Source organism: Dysidea avara, chromosome 5 (genome assembly GCF_963678975.1).
Source record: "Dysidea avara chromosome 5, odDysAvar1.4, whole genome shotgun sequence".
Classification (NCBI taxonomy): domain Eukaryota; kingdom Metazoa; phylum Porifera; class Demospongiae; order Dictyoceratida; family Dysideidae; genus Dysidea; species Dysidea avara.
This window is the reverse complement of record NC_089276.1, coordinates 13,867,985-13,894,657: the sequence shown is the minus strand read 5'-3', so window position 1 is coordinate 13,894,657 and position 26,673 is coordinate 13,867,985. Positions and strand designations below refer to the sequence as shown.

Sequence of the window (26,673 nt, the reverse complement as noted above, 5' to 3'; positions counted from 1 at the left end):
CAGGCACTGCCTATTATTTGCTGCTTCAAAAATGCAGCAACTAACAAGAGGATCTGACTCTCCCTAACCACCTACAACTTGCCCCTCCCCCTGCATGTCCTGAATCCATCCCTGTAAGTGTGGCACTATATGATATAAATGTTGGAGCCAGTATGGTTGAGTTTCAAAGTTGAAGTTCAAGGGGTAGCTTAGGAGTTGAGTTGGTCTTTGTTCTTTTTATTGATGAGAGCTGTATAATAACTAAGGGTCATTTTAAATTACCCTCCCCCCGCCTTTAATTAATCATACAGATCCTTCAACAACTCGGGCGCCCTCTGATCGCGCTACTAGAGATTAGGTAGGCTCGGGTAGGCTCTCCGGCTCTGCTTTCTGCCCTCATGTTCACCCCAAGCCTGAAGGTTTAATCGGTTGTGATTAATTCTCAGTGTCTATGTCATCACTTTACTCAGCACAACCTCAGACTAGTCTGGCGCGGCCGCCCCTTCGCATAAAGAGGAAGGGTCTGGTCACTCTAGCATTACAAATTTGTAGCAGTGGAATGTAATTAAACAATGACATCACAACAATGGCAACAAGAATAACACGTCTGACGACCATACAAAGTAAGCAGATCTCAGTTACACCGTATAGACGACTATCAGCAGCCTCAATCATTATCTCATCTTCATGAAACTTCGCGATAATCTCTTTCACTCATTACGTAATTCCATAGTATCTATGGTAACTTATAAACAAACGTCACAAAAATTCAGCAATTACCAACAACGCGATCTGATTGGTGTTACCTGTTTTCGGTAACAGGCTACAAATTTTGTATGCTAGAGTGACCAGACCCTTCCTCTTTATGCGAAGGGGCGGCCGCGCCAGACTAACCTCAAACGGACGGGGAAATCTCTAAAAAAATCCCATTACGTGAAAGGTGTGTTTGCGGTGGAGTGATTCATCAGAATTAAGAAGACCGGGAGGACAAAAGAAGAGTAATCGGTGTGAAGTGAGGTTGTAATTATAGATTCATGTGTAGCCAGGGTGGTGGGTACGTAGTTCCATGAAACACACCTTTGGTTTCACCTTATGTTTGGGACGTTAATCTACGCACTGATGTCAGGTTTTTTCAGTAGTAAATCTCTTTCACCTTATGTTTGGGGAAATTGTGTCCGAGCAAGAGTGTAATCTACTACGCACTGGTATGGTGTCAGGTTTTTTCAGCAGTAAATCTGTATTCTCTCTATTGTGACTAAAGTGAGATCTCAGTAGTAAATCTGTGTTCTCTCTATTGTGACTAAAGTGAGATCTCAGTAGTAAATCTGTGTTCTCTCTATTTGTGACTAAAAGTGAGATCTCAGTAATAAATCTGTGTTCTCTCTATTGTGACTAAAGTGAGATCTCAGTAACAAGGGAGTGTCACTCAGGCTCTTGATTTAGGTCGATCTGTGACTGCGGTCAAACTCTAAGTCAACAGTCAAGGCTACAAAATTGTTCTTACAGTGGGTCAAGGGTCAAGACGATACAGAAGGTTCGAAAACTATACGTAGCTATTATCAAGTTTACGGAATTATATGTAACTCACAAGAAGTAAGGATCTCCAAGAAGATGTTTTAAAGCTCAAACAAGCATTTCGCCGTAACTATAATGATTTTTCTCTCCCAGCTGCTGGTAGCATGCATTAAGAAAATATTATACTAGGTTACAAGCACAGGTGCATATAGGAAAATAGAGAAATAAGTAGAGGTCAAAATTTCGACAAGAAATGCTCAAGTCGCAGGTCAAAGATGATAAACACTGCAAGTCAAGGGTCAAGGTGAAATTTTCCCCAGTCAAGACTTTGACTGCGGTCGCAGATCTACCTACAGCGTGAGCCGACGTGACACCCCCTTGCAGTAATAGATCTGTGTTCTCTCTATTTGTGACTAAAAGTGAGATCTCAGTAGTAAATCTGTATTCTCTCTATTGTAACTAAAGTGAGATCTCAGTAATAAATCTGTGTTCTCTCTATGAGAACGTGTGATTTACCATGGTGTGCATATGTGTGATCCATAACCAGGTCATAGATATACTAACCCCAGTGTCGTATAGCACTGAAGACACACTCCATGTCTTGAATTCTGCAAGGAGGTGGCACTTTAATATATCCTATACTACAATCTCCTTGGTCAAAGTGAAAATCAAAGGTCAAACTGGAAATTCAAAGGACAAGCACCATTCGTAAAGTGTATGCCATGATCGTTATTTTTAGGATATCATCGTAAACATAATTTTACAGAAATGTACTAGAATTTAATCAAGAGTCAGGTGTGTTTCTTAGTAAAAGTCAAGGGTCAAGAACGAAGATCATACTAGTCCAGGATATATTGGAGAGCCACCCCCTTGTACAAGGTGCCTTTGCCAATCTTTTGAAAGACTGTTTTAAAGCATTCTGGCTGTTGTTTTAAATGGTTCTTGTAGGTGAATAGATTGTTAGTATTCTAAACAGTAGCACAAGGTCTGTTGCATGGTAAAGTAGTCTGTGCACTATCATTGTGAGTTCTTGTCTTATTTATGGCAATCTTCTACAAGATATTAGAATAGCTGTAATATTTTGTTATGAAGTAGGAAAAAACAGAGTAGGAACAAGCTGACTATTTAAGCATACAAAACTACTGGCCTTGTACTATAATCTTTAAGTGAAACAGAAACCTCATCCAGTCAGGCAGTATAGGAAGGCTAAACTTTCCTCTCACACATACGGCAATGAATTTCCAATTGGAAAGTCATGCATGAGAGTACTACTGGGTAGCGAGTAATCTGTTTAAACCCAGCAACCATTTAAAATCTTCCTCAGAACATCCAGAATACTTGAGATACTCTTTCTAAAGACTGACAAAGGTGATTTTCTCTTAAGATTCAAGGAACATGTTGTACAGTACTATTGGGGTTTTCGATCCCATACCTGGGATTAGTTATCTATGGATCAACCAGGTCACATTTTGTCTGGATAACAGTGTGAAACTGTGCATAGTACCATAGTCTAGTCCTACAGTAGTCTAGCTTCTTTCAAGGGCTGTACCCACTTCGTTAACCAACTTAGATGTAACTTTTGTATTGATTGGTGGAAGTGGCTCCATGTAATCCTCTAGACAGCAAAAAAGTGGGTGTAGCTTTATCTACATGCAGACAGCAACCTATTATGCACCTGTAAATGGGTGGGGCTCCAAATATGCCTACTGACAATAACATGCATTCCTACCTATTTAAGTAATATACCACAAAACATAGCTCTTGGTGCACACCCCTCTGTTTTAATTAAGACCCAGTTTTGATTCTAAGTATGTTTTATTTGACTGATGGCTGGTTTGATGACTATCATTTTTTATGGGTTTGGTATCCTTTTCCATGTAGTCATTTGTGTGGTGATATACAGTATATGGCTGAGCTCTTCATATGTGGCATTTATGCCACTATCTGATTTTATATAGAGGTGATGTAGTACTTGAAATTTGTCCTGCGTACTCTCAAGTTATTATTTTACTCCAAAGTAAATTATCTAAGAAGCCATGCTTTCATGTGTTTAAACTGAAAGATAGAATTAATATATGTGACTGAATTTTGGAAAACCGTCGCTATACGCACAACAGTACTTTTGTAATAAAATGCATTTAACAACTATGGGTAAAAAACGCAAGCTCCAGAAAAAAAAATGCAAGTTTTTATCGCTTAGCTGGTGGGTGAATTAAATCACCAATGGATAAATTCTGAGCATCATCGTGTTTGCCTGTCCATGGGGAGTACAAAAATCTTTGTTTCATCTCCATACACGAAACAATTCCAAAGTTACAAACGTTTACATTGCGGTGACGAAAGAATTTACCGACGATCGTTTTTCAGTGAATTTGCCTTCCTTCTCAAACAAAGAAGCATGCCTGGGGAAAAAAACCATACCTTGGTGGATGCACAAATTCATGGTGAACACATGAGCCAAGATTCAATTCCATACATCGTTGTATCAGTAAGTTATGATGGTTTATGTAAGTGCCTGTAGATTCTTTTCTCGATAGCTTCTGTACATATCAAATTATTTGCTCATCTGGCTGTCTAGTGCTGTATTTCCAATGCTGCTTAACTTAGGAAGCTGAAACTTGGCTAGTCCATTCCTCCGTCCCTGTAGAAAACAAAGAACAAATAGAATGCATTTTGAAAATTGTACGGATATCAACGGTTTTCTAAAATTAGGTCACATATACTTGTAAGTTTTCTGCGTGGGTACAGTTATTATAGTATGTTCACGTTGAGCTGAATCCTGAAAAACAGCTAAAAATTAAAACTTGATTTTTTCTCAACAGAGTTAACATTTCAACCAACCAGATGATTATTGGTAACAGCAAAGGTGTCAACAACAGACACGTATGGTTTGGCTCCATTGCATATTCGAGAAAGAGCTGTAATGGATAGTCTACTTATATGGCCTCCCCATAGGAAATGTATTGTGAAAAGTTTGATTGGCCGTAAATGTTATATGAAACATTTGAACAATAAGATTTTGAAATATTTTTAGTGGGTCAAGTAGTACTACAAATGAGCTTAATTTCAAAATCGTGTGTAATTGCATCCATGAGTTATTAAATGTTTTTGAGAATTCAGCTCAACGTGAACATACTATAGGTAGTGGTTATGTCATACAGTATTAGATTGGTGATCCAGACTTTTTGTAGAATTTCTATTTGAGGCATGGCTACATTACTTAGGAGGGATTTCCATATTTTCTTGATTAAATGCCACGGTGGCATTTATTACCTTAGGTAGCAAAGTTGGTGTGATGACTATTCAAATTTGACCACCACTCTTGAAAATGATGTTGAAGTCTTTATTTTCAAAATTAATCATGGCACTGCTGCTATTGAAGGTGCAGCGTTTAAGCAAGTAAATATGGTATTTTGCTACATGTGTATCACATGTACTATACTAACTGTAGCTAAGTACAGTATGTGACAATGATCACTCCTTGGCAATGTTGCACTTATATTATCACATGTGCCTTGTAGAGAGAATTAAAGACAATTACAGTAAGTACAAGTTGTGAATCCCAAAATGACTGATTTGCAAGTGTTACATGGACTACAAGCAATTGATGAGGTTATGGACAAACCTGGTGAGGAGATGTGTTGCATGAGCTATTATTACATATGTTTCTGTGTGAATATTTGCAGAATATGCTGTACTGAACAAATGCTATTATTTCTTGTATCAAAGTTTAATACCAAATTGTAAACTAACAATTAAAATTTTACGTCGTCACTTTACTATTACTGATCAAGTGGAGCAGTATATTCTCAGTGGAGACAGTCGACGATTATGTTGTCAACGTGTTATGAATATGTTATTAGTCCATCTTGATATTGTGAAAGATCATCATCAGTTTTGTGACTGGCTTGATTCTGTGTCAGTAATGGGTAGTCTCATAGACAAGATTAAAGCAGGTGATCTTGTATGTATAATAACAAACAATCTCTGTGTTAGATACTCTAGTGTAGCACAAATATGCGATAGTTAAATCCTTCAAAGTTGTTCGATGTGATCATTGTATCATTTAGTATGATAGTACTGTCTGTATATTGGGGATTGATACCTTTATGAGTATGCAATGGACCTTATCTGCAACGACGTCAAATATGTAAAAATGGCCGCAATAGTTGTGGGACTTTTGTAAAATTTGTATGGGCGACTATGGAAGGAAATTTTTTGAACAGTGGTATATTCAGCCAAGGTAGAAGATATCGAACTCTAACCTGCAGGTATGGTTATAAGGTAACAGAATGAAAAGCAGTCTAGCGTTAGTTTGAAAACCACCCGAAAATAGTTTCTACATATTTATTGCAATGTCTTATAGCCATACCGGAGGGTTAGAGCTCAATATCTTCTTTCTTGGCTTAGATATGGTCGTTCTTCCCATAGTTGTCCATACAAATTTTACGAAAGTCCCACAACTATTGCCGCCGTTACAGGTACGATTGGACACAGGGTGAAGGATCAATGTTCCGTCGCGTTTTCACCTCAAACACTCGTTGTTAGCTATTAATTATGCATACGCGTGATACAACCACAATACTTCCCCCCCCCCCCTACAAAGTTCCCCTCACATGCATACAGTGAAAAAAATTACAGACACATGGATACAAAAAAGAGTTGCTAATACCTAAAGTACATATCACAAAGAAAATGGGAAGAAAATAAAGGTAACAGTGCTAAAGTTTCTTTCTCTATAGTGGAAGACATGCTTTGGTGTTCATCAAACTTCGTAGAATAATAGCACACTGGGTGGTCAATGCCCTAATCATCCTTCTGTTGAAGAACAGACCCATCACTGGCGTCCACAGCCAACTTGAATTGCTTACCAAAATCTGAGGCTACAAGTATAGGGTTGGAATACAAAATAGCTTTAACTCGTTCAAATGCTTGTTGACAAATAGGGGACCACACATACAGTTCACGTTTCTTCAACAGATTTATGAAAGGAGCAGTCACTACAGAAAAATTCCTGCAGAACTTCCTATAACATCCTGCTATGCCTAAAAAACGCATCAGTTCTTTATTGTTAACTGGAGCATGGAAGTTTTACCTTAGACATAACTGGCCTGACTTGACCTTGCCCAACTACATACCCTAAGTATGTGATATGAGCATGGCCAAACTCACTCTTCTTAAGGTTGACTGTTAGATTGGCTGCTGCTAATGTGGTAAAGAGTGCACGAAGGCATGAGAGGTGTTCTTCCCATGTGTCACTATACACAATTACATCATCGATATAGCCCTCGCAACCATCTAAATGTTGCAGTAACTGGTTGATAAGCTGCTGAAAGGTGGCTGGAGCATTTTTCATGCTGAAGGGCATTACCTTGTACTGATACAATCCTTGAGGGGTGACAAAGGCTGACAATCTTTTGACATGTTCTGTGAGAGGTACTTGCCAATATCCCTTTAATAGGTCAAGCTTACTGACAAATTTTGCTGGTCCAATCTGGTCTATACAGTCATCTATCCTCGGGATTGGATGGGAATCTGTCACAGTTACAGCATTGAGACGTCTAAAATCTGTGCAAAAATGATAACTTCCATCTGGTTTTGGTACTAATACACAGGGTGAGCTCCATTCGCTTGAGCTAGGTTCAATGATACCATTATGTAGCATATATTCTACTTCCTTTGTTAGATGTTGTAATTTTGATAGATTCATACAATAAGGATGCTGTTTGCAGGGAGTAGCATCACCTACATCGACATCATGTTGTATGGCTATGGTTCTACCTGGTGTATCTGGAAACAATATTTTAAACTCTTCCAATAGTGCAACTAATTCCTTTCGCTCATTCAAAGGCAAGTGATTCAGTTTCTCATCCAAGTTGGATAGAACATCAGAATTTGTCAGCCTGAGTTCACCTTGAATTGTGTCCTCCTTAACAGTGCTTTCCATACCAACAGATACAGCTACAGGTTTTGTAGAATGCTGTTTAGCAGATGTCACAGATGGGCTATAGTACTCTTTTAGCATATTTATATGGCACGATGGTCTACTCTTCCACCGTTCAGGAGTCTGGATCACATAATCAACATTATTTACCTTCTCTTCTATGACATCAGGACCACTGTAGCAAGTCTGGAGTGGATGGCCAGAGATAGGCAACAACACCAGGACCTTATCACCTGGTTTGAAACTTCGTTTGTGTGCCCTCCTGTCATACCACACTTTCATCCTCTGCTGAGCTACTTTCTAATTCTGCTGGGCTAACTTACACGCAGTTGACAACTTAGTCCAGAGGTCACTTACATAGTCCAATAAACTCAATGAAGTGTCTTCAGTAAGCCATTGTTCCTTAAGAAGCTTCAGTGGGTCACGCACAGTCCTGCCAAATACCGATTCAAAAGGGCTAAATCCAAGTGACTCCTGGATTGATTCCCTGGCAGCAAACAATACTAAATGAACACCTTCATCCCATTCTTTCTCATCTTCCAGACAATACTTCCTGAGCATGTTCTTCAACGTCTGGTGGAAACGTTCTAGAGCTCACTGAGAATTGTGGATGATAGGCAGGCAGGCACTGGACTTGAATTGCCGAATACCCAACTGATGTGACACTTGCTGGAAACGACTAGACATGAAATTAGAACCTTGGTCTGACTGAATAGCCTGTGGGAGACCAAAAGGGATAAAAAACTTAACAAGAGTTTTAATTATTGTTTTTGCCTTAATGTTCCTCAGAGGAACAGCTTCAGAAAAACGAGTTGAGGTGTACATAATTGTCAATAAATATTGATTACCTGCCTTAGTCTTAGGCAAAGGGCCAACACAGTCTATCATGACTTTAGAGAATGGCTCAGTAAATGCAGGTATAGGCTTCAGCAGGGTTATAGGATTCTTTTGGTTGGGGTTTCCAACCACTTGGCACACATGACACTCTTTACAAAATTTTCTTACATCACTCCTGATTCTAGGCCAATAAAAATGAGATAGGATTCGTCTGCAGGTCTTGCTTACTCCCAAGTGTCCAGCCAGAGGACCAGAATGAGCTAGCTTCATCACTTCCATCCGACAGTTCTGTGGTACTCCTATCTGATAGGTTTCCCATTCATCTGATGATGGAACAGATGGTGATCTCCACTATCCATTCTTCATAAAGTGCGACACTGGACTATCTCTCACTTCGTATTCCTCACCTGCATGTTGTGCAATGGCTCGTAACTCAGGATCAGCTGTTCTCTAGTCAGTGGTGGGCCAGCATCAGGAGTAACCCTGTTCTCACCACTGGGCAGGTCACTGCTCATCTCTGGAAGCTGCTGTACATCACAAGACATTTGACTCTCACTACTGGATATTGGGCTCTCACTACTTGACACTGGAACCATCCTAGACTTCTCAGCTTCTATCTGCTTAGCCATGGCTCGGGTGACTGCACAGGCCGGAAAAACCTCTGACATCTTAATACCACTGTCATCTGATACGACACTCAAGCAAGGTTTGGGGGATACACATGGATCAGCCATGACACGATCACCAGCTAAGTCATTCCCAAGGATTAGGGAGATTCCATGGACTGGGAGAAAGGCTGCAATCCCAACCATCACCGGTCCGGATATCAAGCTTGACTGTAAGTCCACTACTATGTGCAAAGGCACACTTGCCATTCCAGATTTAATCCCTTGGATCAAAACACTGTTGCCTGTAAATGACTGTTCATTGAGAGATAAAACATCCTTCACCAACAGTGATTGGCTGGCACCAGTATCTCTCAAAATCGTAGTACAACTGGAAGCATCCATCCCCATAAGTGACACTCTACCTTCAGAAATAAAAGGTTTAATCTCGTTCTCTTCATTAGTCTCTTCTACAGCGGGTATTGACATCTGGCTTCATAACCACCAAATCTGCCTTCTGGTTCTTCTCTTTTTTTTATAGAGCCCGATGCTCAGACATAACATGTCCCTTATGCTTACAGTAATGGCAGGTAGGTCCAGGAAATAATCTGTTCCCTTTCTTGGTACCGTCACCTTGATCATTATTCTTCAGGTTATAACGACCCCCTTGACCTAGGCCAGGCCCATTACTATTTCTACTGGGAGGTGATGGACGGCTCTTTGGGTCTACAGCTTCTAATTCAGGAGAGAAAACTCTTTGGTGCATCAACGTATACTCATCTGCCAAAACAGCAGCTTGCTGGAGTGTCTCAGCTTTGTGCTCATCTAAGTAAGTCTTGACCTTATTAGACAATCAGTTCTTAAATTCTTCCACCAATAGCAATTGCCTTAACTTTGTGAAACCTCCACCGACATTCTGGGAAACACACCATCTGTCAAACAGATGTTCTTTATCCCAAGCAAATTCAACAAAAGTTTGTTTGTTATCCTTTGAAGTGTTTCTAAATTTCTATCTGTATGCTTCGGGAACAAACTCATATTCTTTCAAAATAGACTCTTTAACTATTGTGTACCTGGCACTCTACTCAACAGGATGGACTGAATAAATCTCTCTGGCCTTTCCAATTAATACACTTTGTAATAACACTGTCCTCTGGCAACTTTAGGCTGGCAGCAATTTTCTTGAAATGCATAAAATATTTATCCACCTCTACTTCCTGAAAAGACGGTACAAAACAAATGTGCTTTCCAACATCTACAACTGCCTTGGTGTCTACAGGAGTAGCTACTTTACTCTTAGCCTTCTCTAATTCTATCTCTTTGGCCTTGTATTCTATTGCCAGCTCCTTCTCCCTTATTTCTAGCTCCCTTAACTTTAACTGTATCGACTTATCTCTTTCCTGTAACTCAAGCTTCTTAAGCTCTAGAACATCTTCTCGACTTACATTTGCTCTTTCCAGTTCTTCTTCGGACAGGAGCTCCTCCTCAGTTAAATAGCTTAACACTACCTTCTTGACTTCTCCCTTACCCATCGACGATGTGACTGACAGCTTGTAATGTTGAGCGACTAGCAACAATTCAGCCTTTTAAAGACTTCTAAAGTTGGGCTAGCCGCGAAACTCTCTACTTTGAATGACATGTTAATAATAGTATTCGAATTAACTCCAGCGACGAACACGTAACAATAAGTAGTTAAACACCAGTGACCAGTAGTGATTAGCAATCAATTAACTAAGAAATTAACAGCTTTTTACTCCAATTATCTAATTAGTGCCCACTACATGTGATAATCTTCTTGCCAATCACAAGCGATCTACAGGAACCAATAAACACGATGAACAACAGAATCAGTTGTATAAAACAATCGTCACCTTTACAGGTACCATTAACCCGGTAACAAGGACTTTAAGACTGGCGGTCTGGGCTAACCCAACAACCGCAATAAAAATCGGCTGATGAATCCACTCCATAACAAATCGGTGGCAATGTAGTTGTTCTTGGCTCCCGGACAAGCCCCCAAAGTTTTTACGGGCACGATTGGATGCAGGGCAAAGGATTAATGTTCCACCGCGTTTTCACCTCAAACACTCGTTATTAGCTATTAATTATGCATGCGTGTGATACAACCACAACACCATTTTATGGCTATGACATTGTTGTGGATAAGGTCCATTGTGCCTATGTAGTTTTACATGTATGGCATTTTTTACAGTGGGGTCTCCATTATACTCTAATAGAACAGTCACTTTTAGTGTTTGGATAATCAAGTTCCTGCTGTATTGTATATAAAGTATCCCAATTCTGGAGAAAAAAAACAACACAAAAACTGTCATATGCATGTACATACAATTTGGGAGTATATATTATTTCAATTCAGTGTGTTTAGATTGCCATTACCAATATAGCTGCAAGATGAAAGTTTTTTCCCTGAATACTAACTCAAGTACTGTGTCGACTGTCAGAATACCAGGATCCTATCTACACACCAAGTTATGGTGCAAACTGTCTTTTTAATATTTATCCTTGTGTATGTATTGAAGGGTTACTGTACAATGAGCTGTCAACCACTCTATGTTTCATTTTAGATACTACTAACAAACTTTATTCTCAACATGCTAATGTTAAGATTAGTGATGGTGTTGATCAACTAGATGATAGTGTGGTAGATAATGTTATCATCAGTTGTACTGTTAGTGATGAAGAAGCATTAGTAGACAAGGCTTGTAGTTGTTCTGGTAGTAGAAGAAGGCCTGTAAGACAAAAAATGCCGATGAGCACAAGGCAACTTAAAGGAATTAGCAAGACTACAAGGCAGTCTAAAAGAATCAGTGGCCTAGGTAAGTGATCTTTAATGTATTGCAAGTCAAAGACTTGCTAGGACACTATGTAAGCAGGTAGCCATGTGAGAAGAATAGTGTTGATGTACCAAATGTACCACGTCTTTTATTTTTCCATCCAGAGAATGGTAAAAAGTTTTGTGCCATTAAATTTTGTAGTTATTATCTAATGTAGAAATAATGTGACAGTTTACTGGAATATCTCTGGATTCATTGTACAGTAGAACCCCGTTATCTGGACCCCACTTATCCAAATTCTCGGTTAACCAACCTACAGAAATGACTGTTCTATTAGAGTAGTTCATAATACTGAAATTTAAAAAAAAAATACTCTTTATGCTATTTTAAGATTATTCATACACAGTTATGGACTTTTCAGACATATGGACCACTGCTGGTCCCAAGAGGTTTGGATAACTGAGGTTCCACTGTTTGGTGATATAATTAATGTGGGAATTGCTCTTGTGAATTTATGAATTGATACATTTATTGGCCCACATTCCCACCTTTGTTTTCTTTAATTTTTGGATGACTATATGTGAAATATATGCAGCAAACTGAGAGTGTGCTGTGCTTTCAGAGCTTGCTACTAAGACAAAAATTGCATTAGACAGTCATTTAGGGCTGATATATCTGACAACGTGGGAGCATCTGCAAGTTGGATGGAAACTCAAGTTTTGGGTCTGCCATCACTATTGTGTGAGGTCCAATCACCATGTAGGCTAGATGGCATGTCCCACTGGGCAAAATTGAAATGTAGGCTCTTTGAGAAGACTTTTTACCTGAGGTCTTACAGTACATATGTGACTCACTGCTAAGAAATACTCTAATAGAGCAATCACTGACTACTGTATTAAGATTTCTATTAGAGTTGGGGCCGCCAAGAGAATTGATGGGGGCCTGGAGCAAATCAAAAAACCTATGCTCAATAAAATCACTTCTGTTGCTATTAAACTGATCATATCTGATTCACATGGTACCATAACCCATCTTGCCCCACCACTTAGTCTAGTCTTGTTAAAACTGATTATTGTAAAATTTTAGAAAAACCCGGGGGAGGCTAGACATATGATATTTGGCATTTCAATTAGTTATGTGTTGATGGTTTAGTAGTGACTACAAGCCGTGCCCATAATAAACTGTCAGGTTTAAGGCTATGCCCAATAGTAAACTGAGGTTTTAGGTTTCTATGTAGTACCAGCCACTTGTCTCAGTTGCAGTAGTAAAATGTACGTAAAACCTGTTTACCATGAGTAACTTTTACTTGCAGTGTACCTTTGCATTTTAGCCTAGAATGAGTTGTATATCAATACATATACCACTTTAGCGTGGGTGTTCAAAGGTGCCGCTCGGTGTTTAACTCGCATATTGCCCAGGAAATATCATGGGAAAGCGGTTTGTCATGACTTTGATACCCAGCCAGTTCAAAGAATCGATGCGCTTTGACTCATTATATTGAGTGACATAGAACTTTGTATTGTGGGACTCGTTTTTGTAGTAGTTGCTAAGCTTAGCACATTTGTTAAGATAGGGTAGTTGGTTGTTACTAAAGGTTAATGAAGGCATAAAATAATTGTTTGGGCAATTGTGGATGCGTATTTCTACCCACCCCGTATCAGCCTTTGAACAGACCAGCCTTTGAACAGACCACGGAACAGCAAAGCTACTACTGCTACGTTGAAATAGGTTAGTAGCTTACAGTCCTAAGTACTTAACTTAATATAATAACTTACTTACTGTCCCAATAGCAAAGTTAGTTGGCTTAACTTAGTACAAAAATGATAACAATATAAACTCCACCCCACAATCGCAAGTTTTCTAACATTGTGTGTTGAAGCACAGTAACGTATTAATTACGTTTTAACATATGGACAACGTTTTGATGGCTATTAGCTCACGCTATTAAAACCGTGATCGATCTTCAGATGCTACTGTATAAAACAAATGGGATGAGTTCTCGTTAGTTCTTTCACCTATTAGGTGAGTGCACCCCAAGTGATATATGTCACTTGTACCACAGCTGCTTGGGATTTTGCTGACATATACACCCGCAGCCTTTGGGCCTGCGGCCCTTGGGATTTGGGTGTATATATCAACAAAATCCCTCGCAGCCATGGTATAAATATTACTTATGTCACCAATATGAGTCATTTAATAATGGTGAGGATGAGTGTTAGTGTATATTGGATTGGTTATCGGTATTAGCTAATCTATTGCTTAATATCAGTTATCAGAATAATCAGCTAGAATTTGGATATCGATGCAATCTAAAATTTTTGGCAGTGAGACATAGCAATGCGAGTGAGAGATCTGAAAAATAAAATTAGTAATAAGTGGCCTTAGTGTGCAAAGCACAACCTAGGGGAGTCTGGGGTCATTCCTTCCCAGGAAATTTTTGAAAATTAGATCCTCTGAGAGTGAACATAATAGAGATTTCAGAAGCTTAGTTGTATTAGGGTGGCTGCTATATTAGGGTATCTTGAGCTGCCAAAAACTTATCATCTAGGAAAATTTTTGGCCCTATCTGAAATTAAATGTGAGACTGATTTTAACAGTTTCTGAATATTTTCTTAACTGTTGTATTAGTTAGGGTGACTGTTCTATTAGAGTATCTTGATCTCAATTCCCAGCCCCTGGGGCCCTCAAAAAAGTAGGGCCCAAGGCAAATTGTCTCAGTTGCCCCCTCCCATCCCTGTCAAGAGCCACTATCCAAGTGGAAACCCCAGTCTGCCCTACTTAGTGTTTATGCAGTCCTTCCATTCCCTGTAATATAGAATGGTATTGTTGAATTGTACTAGTTCTAACACATTTATTCATAGTCACAGGAATGATGCTGGAGTCACCTAAGGAAATAGTAAAGAAGCCACGTAGTACAAAGCTGTCATTGAACTTAAAGTGCTTATTAAATCCGTCAGGTGATTTCATACCTTTGCTTTATTGTGTCTCAAGTTATTTTTACACACAGAATGGTCAATTGTGAATGTGAGCTTTCCTCTGTTATGTGAATCACTCCCTGTTGACCATCAATCTACAATTGAAAAGTTGAAAGGTCTACCAGAATTTGCAGGATCAGAACAGCAGCAACAGCTTGACACACTGATACCAGCAAAATTAATGGATTTCAAACTGATCAATAAAAGAATTATAACATTTATAGTTGTCACTTTAAGTTACAATACTAGTAGTGGAGGTATGACAAGATTTTCTGATATAATGGATAAACTAATGGGATCAAGTAGTTGTGTACAAGAGATTCGATGTGGTATGGTAGTATGTGTACTTGTTTAGCTAGTAGAATAGATAATAGTGACCTATTAGACCCAAAACAATAATCAGTTCCAACTAGTGTCCTGACAGTTAAAGTATACTTAACCCTTAAAGTCCAATACGTATATTGGACACTAACACACAGACTTGTATAAAATCATTATTGCTTTCTATCTGTAAACAGTAGAAAGAATTCACTAATGCCACAACACTCACCATGACAAAATCATACCATTCATTGATCCGTTCAAAGAAAATCTCCACTGCAAGGCTGCCTAAAGAGTAGCTTTTTCTGTTATCATTCACCGTTACTTTATACCCACTACATACTTTGATTGGCCATATCTCGATGGTGCTTCATCCCACAGCATTAAACAAAACACCAGTTGATCAGCTTGTGATGGCTATTTCATTGTATACAAAAGATCATGTGACTACAACATGGATACACGATAAAGAAAGATGAAGAGAAAATTTGGTGGAGATGACATCACCCACGTCCATTACTTCATATCACAAGTACTAGAAAAAAACTGTTTAGATATTATTGTGTATGAAATTATTATTACGTTTATGCCAAACAATAACTTCACAGAAGACCATGTGTTTCTTTATAACACAAAGTTATGTGTTCCTTCATACTTGAAATTGATTTGGACATACATTGTGTATGACCAAAATGTGTTTATAAATAGGAAGGTGTCTCATTAGTACACAGAAATTAAACCATTTTGTAGCAGCCGCTGATATACTTGATCATGGTATTCTTTTGTACCAATGCATATAATGTAGTTAAGAATCAAACATGTTACTATTTGTAGTTGGACCTGATGGGGCTAGTTCTTTACCAACCACACCGCTGTCTGACCTTTCTAATATAACACTTCATCCGGATATGAAGCCATCCTTTGGTCAGCACATGACTGTTACTATGGCTACAACAGTACCCACATGTTCTACTACTGGTGGAGTGATACCTAGTGTTGTTAACAGTAGAAATGATGTAACAGTGGAAGTTATTCCAGGTGTGTACGTATGTGGAAAATATTGTATGTGTATCTGTTGTATATGTGACCGGTTGTATTTGCACATTCCTCAAATTCCATTTTATTGCTTCACTGTTATCTATAGTACAGACAGCCAAACATTCAGCTTTTTGTGGTGAATAGTCTTGGAGTTATAGCACTAGACAGTTGGAAAAGCAATACGTAACTTTGATTTGTATACTGTAGCAGTAATAAGGCAAATAAATTTCAGTTGCTTATTTAATTGATCACAACTCACGACTGAAACTAGCTACAAAGACGAGGTTTGGCTCAGTCTATTTACCATGAACTGGCAAATTGATCAAGGTATAGTATTTTCCATGTACATCTTCGTGTAGACAAAGAAAAGACCATATACCAACAATGAAAATTAATGGCAATGGTAAACTTTATTCTACCACATCGTAACTAAGTGCCCATAACTCATGTACCTTATGCTAAACACGAAATAGAGATTTTCTTACTCCCCATGAACAGGCATATCTGGTGATTTTTTATGCAGCATGCATTTTTTTCACCCAGCCAGTTTATTCAATCCCTTTTATAGCAAAATAGAAAATGGCCTGTTTAGGTCATGTGTTTTTATCTTGTTTTCTTTCTTATTTTCTTGCAACAATATGTTAGATATAAACTCTGACTGTAGATTAGGAGTAGAGCAATGACAAACCTGTAAAAATTGGCAAACCATATCGTAGCTACATGATTGGTTCACCACTAAAAACAGAGCATGAAGACCACCTCCTATAATGACCTAGCTGCGCTTTTATGATAGTTGAGTATGGCAACCATTTCCATTATTCTAAAAGTAGTCCCTAATAGTGATAGAGCAAATTACATACATGTATTACTGCTGTAAGTACAATTGTCAGCATGTATAAAATTGCAGCTTTAAAAACCAAAATACTCTAATAGAGCAGTCACATACTTAAGTGACTGGTAAGTGATTGCTCTATTAGAGTATCTTGATTTGTTATTCTGGTTTTATGCTAGCAGTGTTTCAGAAGTGTTTCCAAGAGAATTTTATTATACTGTAAGTACATAAAGCCACTTCAGATTCTTGTTAAACCAGGCGCACGCCCACAGCCGGCAGAAGGCCGGCTGTGGGCATGCGCCTGGTTTACTGAAATTGTTTTCGTAAAAGTGTGTGTGTGTACCTATCTACCTATCTATGTTTGTCCGTACGCACCCACGTGGGCAAAATCGTTTAATAATGGTAAAAGCAGCTTTTACATAAGAAGTAAAAGTGAAATGAAGTCTGTATTAAACTTCTGCACAGGTGAACTTTGCTCTGAGGTGGTTTCTTTTCGGCGGACTGAAATACGGGTGTGGTGACTTTCCTCAGACTACCTTCCCCTTGAGGTTTTCAGGAATTTAGCAACTGAAAAACAATGGTGCAGGCCTCGTACACTACCAGGAATAGCCTATCGCTTTGAGTTGAAAGGGGGCGTATCCCTTTACGTACGCGAACAAAAATGAAGAGCAGCTTTGAGGCCTTTTCAAGAGAATTTGTGGGAAAAACACGTTAGTCACATTATAAAACAGTTTAGAAGATAGTTTTGTGCGTAATATGTTGGTAAAAGCGGTTTGTTTAACAAACGCTTCCTTAGCAGTGCATAGCAACGTAATAGAACGAATTACGAATATTTCATGAATCACGAAATACGAGAATTAGCTAATAATATTATTGCACAATCCAAAACTACCCTATTGTAAAGTAGTAATACATAGTAGGTTAATTCATAGTAGTATATACTGTCTATAGTTAATTCCAGATGAGTTAGCTAGCTGCATGGCGCCTGGTTTTTAGAAGTAGCACAACATCAACTTGTTATTGCTGAATTTATTCTGGAAAATCTGTGGGTCCCATTTCTGATACATACAAATGTATGTTGAATACCCATACTGATACTTAAATACTACTGACATGGCCACATATATACAAAGTAATATGAGTACAGTTTTCACCAGCTGCAGGTTTCAGGTCGAAAATTGTTGCTTTCTGAATATTATTGTTAAAGGTTGAAGGCAAATTCTCTTTGCTGCATTTGTACTATAATAAACACCTTATATTACTGGTGAATCTATCTACACAGGTTTGGAGCTAGTACAATCACATTATTCTAATATTCTTCAATGTCTACCTACAAACTATGGACAAACACTGGAAGTATTATTACGTTGTTTTAGTGATGACCAAGTCTGCCAGATACTTAGTACTGATAATCACATTACTGCTAATAAAACAATTCTCGACTTTTTAATTGGTCATTATAAAGAAAATAGAAATTTAAGTGAACTTTGTGATAGATTGGAAAAGGTCATGAACATATTACCAGAACCTGGAGAACTGGTTGCTATTCTCTGTGATCTAAGAGCGGGTGGGTTTATATATTTTGCATCAGAAAAGATTGAACTTGTGTGTTTGCCATAGTGGCCAGTCAACACCAACATCAAGTTGTTGAGCATCATCAACCAGTTAACAATTTAGCTGAAACCCATGGTGAGGTGTTTAGCTGGCTGTATGTATGTAAGAATTTAGACCAGTGTGCAATGATTTTCTTGTATTGTTTGTGTACCATGATAATTTTGTGCAGTGGAAAAGATGAGACTGTGACTGATCAATTACTGTTTCATTTACAGTTGCTATACTGTTACAGCTGACTGTTAGCTGTGCAAGTGATTTGTACTATGTTAATCTACAGGCAAAAGATTATTTTGCTACTGTATATCTTTACTTAAGTTTTTATAATTCCAGATAAAGATGATGATGTAGTGGAATTACCACATATATTGACCTCTAATGAAGGTTTGTTTGAATTCACTACATAAGTGTGTCATCTAGCGTTTGTATTCTAAATATTTTGTATTGTTTTTTATCTAGATTTTAGTGTACTTAAGTCGCACTATGACACAATTGTACAACTGATGCCTGCTGAGTATGAACAGAGTGTTGGAAAATTACAGAACCACATCAGTGATGAACAGATTTGGATAATACTGAGTTGCAGTAACTGTAATGTAGCAAACAAAATGATGTTGAATTGTTTGATTGAGAAATTAAAGTGCAAAGAAGATTTGCTGGACTTATGTGATCAACTGGAGAAAATATCTAATTCAAGTGATCTAATGGTTCTAATCACAGAAATAAAATCAGGTATACGATACACATTCTTAGGGCTAGAGCTGTCTCCAAGGACAAGACTTTGACAGTTTTTACAAGATCTGTGAAAATTCGAATCTATAGAATGACTCAATGCTTCATATACATAATTCTTTGTTAATCTTCAAAATTTTGCACAAGTTCAAACCTTGACCTTTAAAAGTGTTAAAAGGTTTACCGTGTTTGAATGTAGTATGTATTTCACCTATGTACATAGCTATGCAATAAGTTGAAGATGGTTGTTCAAATGTGGTTTATATAAGGTCAGGGTATTCTGTGTGTTTCTTGAGGTACAGTGCTTCCTCGATTATCTGACCCCCTTGGGACCAAGACATGTTCACATAATCAAAAAGTTTGGATAATCAAAGCCCATTTATTTATATACAGAACCCTGTTCAAATACTCTAATAGAACGTATATCTTAGACAAAATGCTCTAATGGAGCAGTCGTTTATTTGGATAATAAAGGTTCAGATAATCGAGGAAGTGCTGTATATTGCTAAGCCTACCCATCTATGTGCATACTGGATGGCATAATTGAAACCAAGTATACATAGAATTAGTGACGTACATTGTCTTTCATGTATGGGTGAAAGTATATACATGCATATCACATGCACTGGGCTATAAAGGTGCTGCCAGTGACCCACCTACATACTGTAAGTGCATACAGGATAGTGTAATGAGGATTCCTCCGGCACAATCTACCAATTAGTAAATTTACAAATGATTATACGTAAGTTGATCTGCATGAAACGTCAACTTCTCCAGTCCCCTCACTGTTGCCTAAATATTCAGTCTTATAAGCTTTATTGCTAAATACTAGAATTCATTTATTGCTATCACTGTAAACTATAGGTGTTGCACAAAGTATTCAACATCCTGGAGTCTCACACGTCAGCCAAAATAACACACCATCATCACTATCCTCCAATCATCAACTTGCTGACCCACAACCACCAGCTGGTAAGGCGGTATTGTCTATGCCACTATGTAGTATGTTGTGTTTGTTGCTTTAGGTTCACATAGTCCAATATTTCAATTGGCATTTTCTCAAACATCTTTGGATCCTAACTCTAAAGGTAATACATACTTCTAAGAAGAACTCAAGTATGTGTTGTTGTACATTCAAATATTTAAATGAACTACAATGGATCTCCATTATGCAATCACCTGCATCACAAAAGTTTTCAGATGAGTGGATTTGTATGATGCCCATTTATTTAGATAAAACATATCAGGCAAATCACATGTTCCCATGTTACAACTAATATATGTGACCTGCTGAGCATTAAAAAACCGGTCATTTTTGCACATTCCTCAAATTCCATTTTATTGCTTCTCTGCTTATAGCAGCAAAGGAATGGACAGCCAGAGTTTTAGCCTTTTGTGATGAATAGTCTTGGAGTTATAGAGCTAGACAGGTGGAACTAGGGCTGGGAATGAATATTGAAATTTGCCTTCAAACATTTGCTAATAAAATGTTCGAACTTTTGAAGCTTCGGTGTTAGCTTTTAAGTTAGAAGTTTTCTTGTATTTGCTAGCATCCTTCTTATGTTTTATCCTTCTAAACCAAGTTTGTAAGCATTAGGAAAGTACATAGCAGCAGTACTGAATGATGTGATTGATCGATTGCAAATGGGCGTGTCCGCTATACTACAATCATTCATAGGTAAACACCAACTAATGGCTAAACAGACGTTTTCCTGCAGTATCCATCACTTTATAAGGTGTTTAAAGCTGTAACTATGGTAGCAAGCTAAACTGCGATGGTTTAAATGTGGGTGTGGCACTTCTGAAGAGACAAAAATCGATCACACAAGATCAGTAAGCAGCTGCAATAAATGCAACGATATTTATTTGTAATTCATTCATAGGCTATGAGTGCATTACAAAGCTTTGAAGGATACTTAAATTATAATTCGAAGTTTACTTAGCCTTCAAACCCACGTAACATTTGAAACTCTGTCTCAGCCCTAGTTGGAACAGGAATAAACTTGATTTGTACAGCAACGATACAGCAAACAAATTACAGGTGCTTATTTAATCAATCATAACTCACGACTGAAACACACTACAAAGACAGGATTTGGTTCAGTCTGTTCACCATGGACTGGCACATCAATCAAGGTATAGTGTTTTCTCTGTATATCTCTGTGTGCACTAAAAAGAAGGCCATTCCAAAAAGGAAATGATGATGGTAAACTTTACTTTTACCACATTGTATGTGAGCTGTCTTAACTCATGTACTGTATGTTGTGGGATGATGAAACTGTTACTCCGAATGAACAGGAGAATCCAGTGGTGTATAGGTTGCATTGGTTTGAGTTAAGGCTCTCAGTTTCAATTAATTTATTGATTGATTAATCATTGATTACTAAATTGATTATTTGATTAATCTATATGTAGCAAACATCATGCATTATAACATCAGCTACACTTAATCAATACTGTACACAGTATGGTAGTGGTAGTCTACGCACCACCCAGAATAATAATGGTAAAAGAATTACTACAGGTATAAGTATACTGCATGATGTGTAATGATTTTTAGCATTGAACAAAAGTGATGTAACTTTAGCTATAAAGCACAACTGTACCTGGTTACCGGCCTTTATTACACAATTGGGACAGTACAGTTAGGCGTCACAAATATTTTAATACATCCTCCCTTGTCTGGATTACTTCATGTTTTGATTAGTTATCAAAATGGCTGCTATCTACAGATTATCAGTTTAGTTTTCCTATGATGCGTGAAGTGTAATGGCTACTGTTTTCAGGAAATCTGGGGGTAAGAATACTTTTATACTAATAGCAGTACTTACACGCGTGGTCATGCTCTTTGGAATAGTATAGAAAGGATTTTTATTTGTTTGTTGTGAGCAAAAAGGTTTTTCATTTAGACTTTTACGACAAAGTGTTATTGCGGCCAAAAATTTTGATTTTGGATGTGTTATTAAGCACAGAAAACCAAAATGCGATTTCATAATGATGTTTAAAGTGCACCAAAGTACTTACTTTACTAGTTATTAATAAACCAAATCATGTATATATATGTTCATAATGCTAATGGCTAAATCCATTTAACACCACACCTTGTGCTAAAGGTGTGACATCACGCGTGTCATCAAAGCAGCAGTATACACTAACCTTGACTATCTTCATGCAATAAAGAACTGAACTATCTTCCTTTCCAAGCCCACAACTTGACTCTAGCTTGTTTCATTATTCACAAAACTATGACTCACAATCGATCCCATAAAGTGGCATTACAGAAGAAAGTTTCATCAAAGTAATATGATGATTTCTGGGAGTGCGTAAATAAGAAATAAAGGCAGTATATCAAAAATATATTCCCTCCTAGGAAGGATATATGTTTAAGATACTACCTCCATTTCAAGTTAATGCATTCCTGTGCACTGGTAACAGTACAGTGCTATACGACATTTATACACTTTCTCTTCCCTTAAGGGTGATGTGTGAAAGTGGTAGATGTTATACAGTAGAAATGGGATCCTCACGTACCCAAGCCACAATGTTTATGCCAATGACAAGTTCATTGATTTACGTTCTAAACAATTCTTTATTGTACACACTAAGCAGTGATCCACTTTTAGTATACATGTAACTAAATGCTCAGATAATTCCCTTGTACTATACATGTACATTGTACATAGTAGCAGCCATGAACACTGCAACCCACATGTACTCTGCTTTTATACAGTTGTTACCATACTTAAGAAGAACTTTGTGGGATTGTGTCGATGTCTACCAAGAGACCATATGGTGACTATTACTAGATTAAAGCGAAGGGCAACAGTAGGAGATGGATTACAGCATGATCTAAATAACCTGCCATCCATTAATGAGAGGAATGAAATGATTCTTGCCATAATGATTAAACAGCTAAACTCTGACTTTGATGTATTACAGTTTTGCGATACTATAGAAGATGTGATTGATAGTGATAGTGTCACTTCAAAGAAGTTTATACATAACTTACGATCTGGTATGGATCTACTTTTTATTCTGTATTGCTAAGTTTGTTTTGTGTGTATTTTAATAATGTACTTTAAGATCATGTCACACATTAAATTTAGTTCTAGGTTTATTTGCTTAACTTTTATTTATTTATTTATTTGTTAAAGACTTTACAGCACAAGTGCTGAAGGTCTGTAGGACACCTGGTCTGTTTAAGTTGTTACATGTAAGTACATTTGAAAAGGTAGAGAAAGGAGAAAAAAACCATGACTGGCCCTGGGCGGCCTTGAACCTGCAGCCAACCAATTAACGCTGAAACACTTACAAGAGTCTGCCAGGGGGTCAGGATGTTTTCTCCTTGTCAATTTCATGTATATGTATCCATAGGAACTCTAGAGAGTGACTTAATACCTGAAAGCACCCCACGTGGAATTAAATGGACATTAGCTTATTAAGGCTTGACTTTGACATATAAACTAAAAGTCCTTAGTATTTTCAAGGAAGTAGCTAAGATGTGTGCATGCAGATTTCAGTGTTTTCAGGCGTAGCAAAAAGGGACCAGGAGAAATGGAGAACTTTTTTCAGAAGGATTGAGCTTAGTCTTTGACCCACATATACTGTAGAGCAGTCACATACTCTAATGAAACAGTGCAGAGCTTTTTGTAAAATATATTTTACACTTTTCTGATCCTCTGGACATTTCCAAGCTATGTAAAAGGGTGCAGACTTGAAAAATAAGCTTGTAACATTAAAAATTAATTAACATAATATCATTGCAGCCATTTCTTGGCCGCCACTTTTGATATCACATGTTTTTCATACTAGCTTATTTTTGGAAAGCCACACCCTTTTTCACAACTGGGCTGTTTTTGGGTTAGATATCATTTTGTGTTTGTATAGCCTTGCTGGCTTATGTCTCTTTTTCCTGTAGGTAAACAGCAGAAGTAGACTAGATTTTAAGAAACATTGTTATTCTATTGAAATTAATTTTTGCATTATTCTACTTCGTATAAGTTGCTGAACGTTGCATGTATATGACTGCTCTATAACGGGATTTGAAACACACTTAGTACTTGCATGTATGGTTGATTTTCATGTTATAACTCATTGATATTTATTCATTACGTTACTGACGGTTTGTACCATGATAGTTACCTGACACGTACAAGAAAATTCAACTAGTTTACATGAGTAGTTTAAACGGTAGGCATGACAACAAATTGCAGTGAGGCTGACTGCTGTATTAGAGTATCTCAATTGTATGGCTCTTATGTATGCTATATAGCCTGACCATTTTTGTAGTAGTAGTAGTAGTAGTAGTAGTAGTACTCTAATAGACAGCAGTGGCAGAGTGGTAAAGGGTTTAGGTATATACGTGCGGAGGTCCCTGGTTTGATGTTTTCTTAATATCTCCTTAGCTAATATTCAAAGTACTTTCAAATCACAAAAGGTCTGAGCTATGATGGTCAGCCTATCTTCATGCCAATTTATTAAGGCTTGTAGTGATGCACTGATTAATTAGCAAATAATCAGAATCGGTTTATCAGCTAAATTTCAGCAATATTGGTATTGGTAATATTTAACAGATTAATTTTACTGACTGATGCTAGTGTTTTCTTAAAAATAAAGTTTAAAATGGCAATTTTACAAAATACATGTGAATTTCTGGTAAAAATAAACATTGGATTGGTTATCCGTTTTGGGATTTCAATATTGGTTAATCGGATAATCAGCAAAATCTCTTATCGGTGCATCACTAAAAGCTTGTTCAATCTATGGTAATTTTTGTAAGTGGTATGAAAAGAAAAATTAGCAAAGAAGATAAAGAAAAATGAAGAACATCAGATAAACTTTGAAGATGCGTATCTTTAAAGACGGCTGGACTAATTAAGCTCTAATTTGTGTGGAAGATGTCTCATCCTAAAGAATGTTTCACAGAAAAAAATTAGCCATTACCGAGATAGAAATGCATGAAAATCGTGTTTTCTTGGTTCCTGTAAAAACACGCTTGTCTGTTGCACACCTGAATGCATTGGCTTTCCTTGGCCGCACATGCCTGATTAAGTTGCACCTTAAGAGTAGATAGATACACACATGCAACATACAGTATGTGACAGTTGAATTTCTTTTTAAATTTTGTCAATACGTACATGTAATACTTGAGTAATGCATTGTATAATCTTTTTATGCAGAGGTAATTGAAGTTGTGAGCAACGCACCAGTGTCACATTCCAATGGCAACCAGTCTTCAGGTTCATCACCAGATAGTGCAGCAGGTTGTTTGTACAAGTTATTGTTTGCTTAAAATTCATGTTGGTTACTCACAGAAGCTCGTTGTACATCATTTTTCAATCAAGCAATTGCACAACATATGGTAGTGCTCAGTCCTAATTGCAAAGGTAAGTGATAGATTTGATGCCACATCTAGTTACACAATGTACGCAGGTCTTCTTGTACTGAGAAGAAACTTTGCAAAATTATGTTACTGTTTACCACCTGACTACAAAAAGACTCTTAGTAAAATAAAGAGAACTGCAGTTGTACCAGAAGGACTGGAGTACCAGCTAGCCATGTTACCCACTGCTGAGCTGGCTAACTGCAACATCCTAGCTGCAATGATCAGACCATTGAGGAAGGAGGTTCACCTTGTTGGGTTTTGTGATTCAGTAGAAAATCTGGTGGATAGTGAGGAATCCAAAAAAATTGTTGGAGATTTGAGATATGGTAAAGTTCAGTGATATATTTGCATTTCCTTTAAATTAGTTCTTTTATTTATACAGAAATAATTGAAGCTCTCAGTGACTCTGCTGAAACAACTACAGTTAACACTATACCAGTATCAAGTACCCCCACTGCTGTTGCCTCAATGTTACCTGATGCAGCACAACCATTATCAAATGTGTCAGCATCTAATATGTCAGTAACCAATGTGTCCTCTGTAGCAGAAGCAATGAGTGCACAACCATCATCTTCTAGTGAAGGTATAGTGTAAATGTCACTAGTGTTACCAATATTTAGCATAAAATTTTTAGTGACTGTGACTAGAGTACTATTGTATGATGAAAACTTGTTTTGAAATGCAATTTATTTGTGCATCTGTGTAGTACTTATCATGTTTGTTTTTTCTTATTCAGAACGGCTAAGGACGTTAAACTCTTTTGATTCTCCACCTACCACAGCAGTTACCACATCTACCTTCCCAACATCACAATCTTGATGGGCATGTGACCAGCTATCCTTCATCCAGAACATAAATTTTGATGCAGCTATGTAAATATCTCATTGATAAGATGCAACTGCTAGTGACATATATGTATACATACACGTGTATACATACATGTTTATACATACATGTATCCCTACATGTTTATAGCATACATTTGTTATTTGATAAAAACACTAAGATGAACCAATGCTGACTCAATAGCACACTGACCTGTGTGAACCAATAATATGCAAGGGAAAAAAACCCGGGAAAGTGAAACAGTACATTTTAATGCTG

At 37.6% G+C, this 26,673-nt stretch overlaps 1 protein-coding gene and 1 long non-coding RNA gene across 3 annotated transcripts in view; one reads left to right on the top strand and one right to left on the bottom strand.

Moving 5' to 3' along the window:
* Positions 1-26,673, bottom strand: part of LOC136256697 (uncharacterized) — a 124,161-nt gene that overhangs the window by 20,138 nt on the left and 77,350 nt on the right. The gene's annotated exons all lie outside the window — the stretch shown is intronic.
* On the top strand, positions 811-26,620 carry LOC136256693 (uncharacterized). Of its 2 annotated transcripts, none has more exons than XM_066049675.1 (19): positions 811-991; positions 5,016-5,122; positions 5,181-5,450; positions 11,466-11,717; positions 14,537-14,632; positions 14,683-14,979; positions 15,806-16,009; positions 18,124-18,408; positions 18,462-18,530; positions 18,786-18,836; positions 18,912-19,184; positions 20,049-20,156; positions 20,210-20,272; positions 22,915-23,199; positions 25,364-25,447; positions 25,499-25,570; positions 25,617-25,895; positions 25,952-26,152; positions 26,306-26,620. In XM_066049675.1, the coding sequence occupies exons 2-19, from the start codon at positions 5,062-5,064 to the stop codon at positions 26,386-26,388; spliced, it is 3,033 nt and encodes a 1,010-aa protein (XP_065905747.1). In that variant the 5' UTR covers positions 811-991; positions 5,016-5,061; the 3' UTR covers positions 26,389-26,620. The 2 variants fall into 2 exon arrangements, with proteins under 2 accessions (XP_065905747.1, XP_065905748.1); XM_066049676.1 differs by having other exon boundaries at positions 811-996.